Source organism: Ammodytes marinus (assembly GCF_949987685.1).
Source record: "Ammodytes marinus genome assembly, chromosome: 22".
NCBI lineage: Eukaryota > Metazoa > Chordata > Actinopteri > Uranoscopiformes > Ammodytidae > Ammodytes > Ammodytes marinus.
Window position 1 is genome coordinate 4,446,406 of NC_137226.1, and position 9,407 is coordinate 4,455,812.

A 9,407-nucleotide genomic window follows, 5' to 3' on the forward strand; every position below is an offset into this window, starting at 1 on the left:
TTTAATGTATCAATCAAATTTACTCCAGTAATGTCAATATCGGAAAACTAACTCTGCAGCTCTTCCAAGGTTTTTGTTATTGTTTTGGTTTCACATCACATTTAATGTTTGATTAAGCCTGTAAATAACTTGTGTATCTAAACAATGTAATCCAAATGTACACCACAGTGTGGCCTAATTTGCACCATCTATCAGCCACGAAAAATTGCAAGATAGTATTGTTGACTTCTCAGTTCAACATTTGTAATACATATAATATAGGATTTAACAATTCTAATTTTTAACTTCATATATACCCTTGCCGACATGTATTTCTGGCTATGACACTGATACAGTCCTTGTCATGTAGAGACAGTTAACAGTTGATTTTAACGAGAAACTCTTTGAATGAAAACAAGACTGAACAACAATAACAGAAACACGTTTTGTTTGCTTGGTTTGGCTTTCAGAAGAATATTTATTCCTGTTAAAATAGAGCGTTCTCCGTGAAATAAAAAATCTAAATTAATCCAAATAACAGAATCCTACCACACAGGCTTAATTCATAACAGGACTTACATTTCATAAGCTGTCAAATCAGATATCAACATCTGTACTGTACAGACTATAATGTATTCTCCATACTTGGCAAATTCACAAACATTCATTTCCAAACATAGAACTCACTCTGGAAAAGTGTCGAATAGTGTGACGTCATGGCTCTGTCGTCAGGCAGAACAGCGATAGCAGCAGCATTTCTGTAGATTCTTAAGTGTTTTTAATATTTGCAAAACGTTTTGACAGATGAGAGAATTAAAAGGCCAAAGCTGACATTGATATTATTGATTTTGGAGTCTCAAGAATTCCCACTGTTAAAGGTTCAGTCAGCAAACGCTTGTTGTCAAAATCAGTTTTTTCAAAATCTGTGAATATCTCCTAACGATCTGAGACCTGTCCGTACTGTGTGCAGTGAAAATAAAATATGGCGTTAACACACAGCCTAGGCTCTGTAAACTTGTATGTACACAGTATGGACAGGAAGCGGAATGTGGGAGATATTCACTGATTTTGACAGTTATTTTTGTAATCACTGACTCCACCTTTAATTGTTTTTTTTAGAGTTGTATTCTCCAAAGCAAGTCATGAATTAAAAACTCAATTCCACTCCATGGGACAACTGAAAGGCATTTTAGTAGAATATTGTGTGGACAGTAGCAGCAGGATAAGGCAGGGTGACTGACAACACTGAAGCTCCCGCTACACACTGGGACGATCTCTGATTTTAGACATCTGGTGTAAAAAAAAAAAAACTATGGAGCTGTTGTCAGAAAGGAACCCTCAAACATGAATTTTAAAGCTATAGTGCGTAACTTCTGTTTCCCCCATGATGAAGTCTTGAGCAATTACAACAAAACTGTCGATGCATTTACATGACGAAAAGCCTTCAGTGATCTCACATTTATTTTATACCTTTGGCTATATGTCCTGGTTTTTTCTTAGCAGTAGAATCAACAAGTGAAACATTTCTTGGGCGCTTTTTGGGATTTTTCTGAGCTCCTGCTCCAGTGTCGGGGGGTGACAACAGTTTGTAAACGCTGCCATACTGAGAAATACAGAGAGAGCTTTGTGGAGCTGACAGGCTTAATCAAATGCTCAATCAACTTTTTGGCAACTCACTTGGCAATTGCTTTGAACGTAAATTCCATTCATTTCTATGAAAAAGTTACGCACTATAGCTTTAAATCTATATATTCTAGCTCTAGTCCCTGCTGCGGGGGGGATGGGGTGCAGCAGAGCCCTCTACAGGAGCAGAGCTTGGGACGGTGAGCAGCTGTCCCGCGTGCATGCGCTCGTTAACGCGCAGCTGACAGCCGTCCTGCAGCATGCGCAGCGCGATGCGACCGATGTTTCGGGAATCATCCAGACCGGAGTGAGGGCGGCCTTCATACTTCAGACCCAACTTCTCCAACATGGTGCTCAGCTTGGTCTGAGTGCGCGGGACCTGGAGGGACATGAGAACGGGTTAGGGGCCTTATAATGATTAGGAATAAATAGTTCTGTAAAATAAAAATCCTTAAATAGTAGTTGTGCATTTTCAAGGGGTCAGGGGATTACATACAGGGTAATATCCAAGTTTTGATCCCTAAAGAAGCTCACCAAGTTTGTTAAAATAATACTAGATTGTTCAATTTAACAACTAAATTCTTGTTTTTTTAGGAGTATCCATGTCACAATAACTTCTTAAGAATCATTGTAAAAAAATGTAATTTAAATAAATAAAAAGACTTCTTCACAGAAAATACATCTTGAAACACATAAAAACCAACAAACCTTGTAGAAGTTTCCGTATGACTTCCTGATGTTGATCCACTTCTTTGCAAACTGAGGATATCTGATGCGACTGAGTTTGCACTGGATGTTCAGGAACTTGCTCATGTCCCAGGCCCTGAGGGACAGGGAACATAATAAGAAAAAACTAAAAAACTTCACTCAAGATTGACACACAAAAAAGTTCAATTGGGAAAATAATAAATAGTGAAATAATTATATCAAAATTGACACAATTCTGGAATGAAGTCCAATTTTCCGCAGAATTACTGAATTTTAATTAAACCTACCCGTCTGTTAGAATGGCGTATTTGTATTTTGTCCCGAGTTCCCTCTCCTGAAGCCAAGTTACGACGCGTTGGAGAACCGCAGGAAACGTGTCGGCTTCATCCACCAGTTTCTGCTCAACAGAAAAACAATTATTTCATTAATTCATGGTCGCTAAACTGATATCGTTAACAGTGATATTAGGGAGACACTTTGAAGTCGTCTGAGCTGAACCAACCTGTGTTATTCCTGTTAACTTGACACAGAAGTCTGAAAGCTGTGGGTTCAACTCTGGTTTGACATATTCCTGAAATGAGTCCACCTGCAAAATAAATGAGACAAAAAAATAATTAAATAGATAAACTTGCTCTGATGATTCAACACTTAAAAAGGTGGAGTCAGTGATTCTGGAGAACGCTTGTTGTCAAAATATTTTTTTTTCTTCAAAATCAGTGAATATCTCCTTACGATCCACTAACTGTCCTTACTGTATGTGCACTGGAAATAACAATTCAGTTTTAATACACAGCCTAGGCTCTGTGAAGTGGTATGTCAACAAAGGGGGCCCACCATAGCTAGCAACATGCCTGTTTACAGAGCCTAGGCTGTGGATTAACACTGGATTTGTATTTCAGCGAGCAAACACAGTGCAGACAAATCATGAGGATATATTCAATGATTTTGACTGAAATGTCATAAAAATAAAAATAAACATATAACTTACGATTTCCAAGGTGTGTGTGTTGATGAGCACCATGGGGAACTCTATGATCTCATGGTGGAAGTCTGAGGGGTTGTCCTCCTCACACGTGGCCTCAAAGTCCACCACACAGATGTAGTCGTAGTACGTGTCTGTGGGACTATCGCCCTCCGCAGCCGACTGGGAGAGCTTCTGCTTCTTATAGTGGCTCTTCAATCGCTTCTTCATCACATCCTTTACACCTCTGTACACAGAGAAAGGGTTTGGGATACACTCTTAATATGAAGGTTTATGACAGGGTTCCTACAGTTTAGGCAAAGATAGATTTAAGACTTTTTTGATGACACTCAGAATTAAATTAAAGAAATTCTACAAAAAAAAGTAGATGTGACCAATTATTTACAGTTTTAAATAGCATCATCAGAAGAAGAAAACTGATTCTCCACATATTCGCAAATTCTGCAACTTCTTTTCTGCTGCCTGTCTTGGCCAGGACTCCCTGTGAGAAGAGTTACTGTAACTCAATGGGACCTTCCTGGTGAAATAAAGGTTAAATAAAAAAACAAAAAAATAAATTTAAAATTAAAATTAAAATTTGAAAGATGAGTTAAGACATTTTAATAACAATTCAGCCTTAATTTCAGAATAATGGATATAATGCCTTTCAGATACTTTTTAAGTAGCTGAAGGAACCCTGTTTTGAGCTCAGAACTAGATTTTTTTCTGCATATTTATTTCATTCTTGTGCTCATTTATCTCATCTTGATTCATCCTAAAATATTTACCAAATGCCGATGTAGATCTATTTTGGTTTTAGCGCACTGTGGCTACTGCTCTTACCTTGTGTCGAGCTGCAGTGCTGCTAGCTTGAACCGCAGCTCGTCTTTGGACATGCGGTTGATGTGTCCGTTAGCGAGAGAGATTTCTTTGTACACGGGATGACTGTAGTCTCCGTTTGGCTGGGACGGGGAAACCTGAGGGACAGATTCCACTTCGGGACAAACCCTGCTGCATGCTTTAACCTGGAGAGGAGACATAGCACATAGACTAGCAGTTATAATATGTCATTGAAACACATTGCGATTTGGTTTGTTTACCGAGAGAGATAATGTCGGAGTAAAGTCCATAAATCGGTCGGTTCTGATTAATCTGGGCAGGTTCACTCACAAGTCAGAAATGTCACTTGGGTTTACAGATACGCAACTATATACTTTACATTATTGCCTGTCGACATTATAAACTACATGCAAAAATGTGTGTTTGTTTATGTCATTTACGTGAAACTAGTACTTCAACACTGTCTGTCTGTATATCGATCGAAGTCAACCAATAAGTAGTATTCAATGAGAGGAAGGAATAATAGGAGACAATGAATTACTTAGTTTACTGTTCAAAGATAGAAAATGGTTTAAAAACATGTAAAAACACCGATATTACTTTTGAAGAAAATGTCAGCATTTAAACCTTCAGTTAAGCGTTATAGCTTTTGAATAAAACAAATAATCAAGTACCTCTCAATAATAACAACGTCAATGCCTTTACACAAAGAAATCAAGAAATCTCAGTATTTGATCTGACTATCTTAGAAAAATGCAGCATTTCAGAGCTTCAAACCTACCGTTTCCTCCTCGCCTGTGTTGGACATCTTGACGAGAATATTCTCCTTGTGCTCATCCATTTAAAGCGGAAATTAATAACTAAAAAACCTGAATTAATTCAACGTTAATTATTGAAAATAACGCTACTGCTGCTGTTGTTGTTGTTAGCTGCACGTGCTAACAGACTAGCCAACATCCCCAACTGACGACTTATTCTTCTTCGCGTGTCTACTATCTACTAACCCGTCAGGTACAAAGCAAGTTAAATCAACAATTATTAATATGTAAGTCAAATCTTAAACTACTAAGAAAACGTTTTTTTAATCCTTATCGTGACTATTTCAGCATCCGAAGCAGCGACAGCAAACTTTAGGTGGACAGTTGTGATGACTTCCGCTTTGCGCCAAAACAATATGACGCTCACTTCCGCCCCCTCGTGCCGTGGATGAATGATGTTTATGTACTTTGGGATTTGTAGTTTTTTGTAACACAATTTGTTTTACATATTTTTAATTTAATTAATTATAATAAATAATAAAGTATATTGTACTGTGTTATGTGTATTGATTAATCGTTTCTAATTCGTTTTTGCAAATATATTTTATTTCTAAATATTTCTTGTTGTCAATTTTCTAACATTCTATGGGGAAACTTTGGAAATGGTTGTTTAACATTACATACAAACATTACATTACATTATTTGAAAACACCTGTGAGATAGTGCTCAGGGTCAATGTGGGACCCGGATGCAACGCTCACATCTGACCGCTAGATGGCAGTCTATTCATTGTATTACTAAGTACTAAGTTTACATATTCAGAATGTATATAAGGTTTTTATTGTTTATCACAAGCCATTTAAATAACATGACAACAGAATAACACTAATAGTTTTATTAATATACAGCTCTTCAAGTGGAAGCTAATAAAGGAGTATATAGTGCAGTTGCAGTACCGTCTATTATTTAACATGCAGTTCTTAAACCTGCAGTGTGTAGAATTTTTGGTTTTATTTCCTAGCAGATTTTGTAGAAAATAATTATAATATCCATAAGTACGTTTAATTGAGTGCATAATAGCTGATTTTTTTTTTTAGAATAATAATTTTTTCCCTTAGAAAGGGTCTCATATATGTCCATATTTCTCCATACCTTGGACCAAGGCCTTGTCGCCGCCATTTTGGAAGTGCCATAGTTGGAATGTCATCAGGTGCATTGTTTAACATTTAGAATAGTTCTTGTCCTTGAAGGCCACTGTAGCTTCTGTTATTATTCTAAAGGGTTGGGGTTACCCAGGGAGCGTTGCATTCTAGAACTTTTTAGAACTTACTTGATGATGTCATATTACACACTGCACCTTTAAAATGGAGCACATGTTGTTTGAAGAGTTGTTGATTTTATTAGCGCTCTCTGTTGGATGTGCTGGGATCTGCCATTGTTTTAATGATAATAAGTTTAAATAATACAGATTTGAAAATGTTTTATTTGTTTATTTAAAGGATAAAGATTGCGAAAGTGGAAAGAATTTAAAAATAATATAATAAACAATATAATACAAATATAAATAAAACACTATTCAGGTCTTACAATACATTTTCAGCATGTTTTACGGACAAAATGTATCATAAATAGGACAGTAAATAACATATGAACACATCCTTCTGTAATAACCTTCGGAATAGTGCTGAGAATGATTTAGGGAAGTTTACATGCTCTTTTTATACTGTATCCATATGCGGAACTAATGCTTCTCACTTACTGGTGGTAAGCGGTAACACGGACTGTTTTTACGTGGGACAGTCGGTCCGGGTAAATCTTCCGTCTCAACATGGCGGAGTATGCAAACATCGTCCGAAGGGCTTTGGGGCAGATAGGAGGTCACGGCGGGGTCCGGGGTTTTCTGCTGCAGCTATTCAGGTCAGTTTGATTTAAAATGGATTCAGTGTTTATCACCAACAGCTGTGTAACGAAGGTTTAAAGACAGGAGCGAGATGTGTGTCTTTTCAGAGCTACGTTACTGTGAACTGAATGTCAAACCAAACTCCGTTCAAACATCTATGTTCAGCAGCACTAGTTCTTACATTTTAACCTGTTGGAAATCAGTGAGGGGAAGATTGAAATAAATCGGATATTGTCCTTACTGCCACAGTGTTAAAATACTCAGTTAAAATTATTTTGAGGCACAAACAAATGCAAAGTATCTTGTCAAAATGGTTAGGATTAAAGCCGTTTACCTGTCTTGACAGCTCTATTACCGAATCACTTACTAGATTTGATCCCATTTCAGAATAATATATATTTTTTTTAACAACAACCCATGTTCAAGATTTGAATCCATCCGATCAGATTTCTTAAGAACAACTGGGCCCAGTTTAAGTAGCATAAGAATGGATACACTCAAGGAAAGTTCAATAATTGTACTCAAAATAGTCGTTAAACAGGACCTTTAAAAGTTGCTTTAACTACTGCTAAATATGACTATCTCAGGTTTTGAAGGAGACCATATAAACTTATAGCGAACGATGCATTTGTCTCAGAGGTTTGTCACCAGGCAGCGTTTGTAAATGGACTAAAGTAAATGTCTTTGATATATCAAATGATTTCATTTTCAGGGTGAATGACGTGAAGACAGGAGCCCTGGTCGGCGTCGACAAATATGGAAACAAATACTTTGAGGACAATAAGAACTACTTCTTCGGTGAGTCAAGATTACTCTCCACACGTGCACAACGTACACTTAAAATACCACACTGTTTTCAGGAAGATTTTTCAGAAAATGTTTGCTTGCTGTTTTATTGCTCTTGTCTTTTTGCACCAAATTTTCTTTGTGATGTGATGAATGTTTGAATGTTTCTGTGTTAATGATTTGTGTCCAGGCCGCCATCGCTGGGTGATCTACACCACCGAGATGAACGGAAAGAAATTCCTGTGGGAGGTGGACGGCAGCATGGTTCCTGCTGAGTGGTACGGACGGACATTTGTTACAGAATTAGCATTAAGAAAAAACGATTTGGGCTAAAGCTAATCGTTAGCCTCATAGCATAATTTCCTAAATCATATTTACTCTCCTCTACTTTTCCTCTACATCTACTCTATTCTACATCTACTCTACTCTACATCTACTTTACCCTACTCTATAACCCTTAAAATATGACGTAGGAAATTATGCTATTAGGCTAACGAAAAGTAGATGTAGAGTACAGTAGATATGTAGAATAGAGTATATGTAGAGTAGCCTCATAGTCCACTTTTATTTAAAGGTAGAGTGTGCAAAGGGAATTAGTTATTTTCAGAACAGACTTGGTAGAAATGGAATATGATCTTCATAAGTGTGTTGTAATTAGTGTTTAATCGCTTGAAAACAAAGAATGAGCCTTTTCTTTCTACCTAGGAGCTTAAGCCGCTATGTTTAACTGTTTTGTTTCTACAGTAGCACAGAACAGACAAAAATAACGACCTTACTTTTTTATATTGAGTGATTGTCCTGGGGAAATGCACCTGTTGGAAGACGAAGAAAAATTGCTAGAGAATAAATAACTAAATACATCTTCACCTCATCACTTGATATTGTGGAAAGACTTGAGGCAGTGGTGGATGACGCCATCTTAAGTAACAAGTTTATGGTCCTTGAAGGTCACCGTAGCTTCTGTATATTCTCCAAAAGGGGAAGGGGTTAGCAAGGGAGCGTTGACATCTATAGTACAAGTTATTACACACTGCACTTTTCAGCCAATGACCCCATCTTTCTTGTGGGGCGACTGTGGCTCAGGTGGTAGAGCGTGTCGGCCAACGATCAAAGGGGCCGTTCGATTCCCGCTCATGGTTGTTGGGTCCTTGGGCAAGACACTTCACCCACCTTGCCTTGTGTGAATGTGTATGACTGCTGTGTGTTTGTGGTGGTTGGAGGGACCGTAGGCTTGAATAGGCAGCCACGCTTCCGCCACTGGCATTACTGTGTGTGTGAATGAATGGAACCTGGAACCCTGTAAAGCGCTTTGAGTGCCTAAATAAAGCGCTAAATAAATCCAATCCATTAAATATTCCAGGCATCGCTGGCTGCACTGTATGACAGACAACCCTCCCACCACTCACCCTCCGGAGCCCAAGAAGTTCCTGGCAGAGATCCACCAGTTCAACGTGAGCGGCTCGGCCAAGCAGTACGTCCCCTACTCCACCACCACCAAGAAGATTCATGAGTGGATTCCTCCCAAAGCACAGTGAACTCTCTTAACTGCTAGTTTGTAAATTATCTTCCAACATGTCCTGAATAAAATCTATATACACACATTTATGAAAGGAGTGTAAGTCTTTTAAATTTTTTTTTAGAACTTATGGGTTGATTTTTAGTGGTTAAAGTTCCAATATCTTACATTTTAGTTTCATAAATGTAGAAAATATAAGCCATTCAACTCACTGGTTATTACAGTTGTATGTGCAGGTGGATTTTGTTCAACTCATTTTAAATCAAAGTGGAGATCCCAAAGTTACCAAGGAAACCAAATGTGTCAGGTTGTATTTTGGGGGGAAATGTGTAAAA

The 9,407-nt window shown here is 37.8% G+C and overlaps 2 protein-coding genes across 2 annotated transcripts; one reads left to right on the forward strand and one right to left on the reverse strand.

Moving 5' to 3' along the window:
* Positions 1–438: 438 nt before the first annotated feature.
* On the reverse strand, positions 439–5,263 carry eri1 (exoribonuclease 1). The gene is made up of 7 exons (XM_080050821.1): positions 4,893–5,263; positions 4,115–4,296; positions 3,299–3,518; positions 2,813–2,896; positions 2,598–2,707; positions 2,311–2,425; positions 439–1,981 (listed from the first exon to the last, which is right to left on the reverse strand). Exons 1-7 carry the CDS (start codon positions 4,950–4,952, stop codon positions 1,739–1,741), a joined length of 1,014 nt encoding a protein of 337 aa, XP_079906947.1. The 5' UTR covers positions 4,953–5,263; the 3' UTR covers positions 439–1,738.
* Positions 5,264–6,673: 1,410 nt separating this feature from the next.
* On the forward strand, positions 6,674–9,157 carry ndufa12 (NADH:ubiquinone oxidoreductase subunit A12). Its single transcript, XM_080050884.1, has 4 exons — positions 6,674–6,787; positions 7,483–7,568; positions 7,747–7,834; positions 8,917–9,157. Exons 1-4 carry the CDS (start codon positions 6,699–6,701, stop codon positions 9,089–9,091), a joined length of 438 nt encoding a protein of 145 aa, XP_079907010.1. The 5' UTR covers positions 6,674–6,698; the 3' UTR covers positions 9,092–9,157.
* Positions 9,158–9,407: the final 250 nt, after the last annotated feature.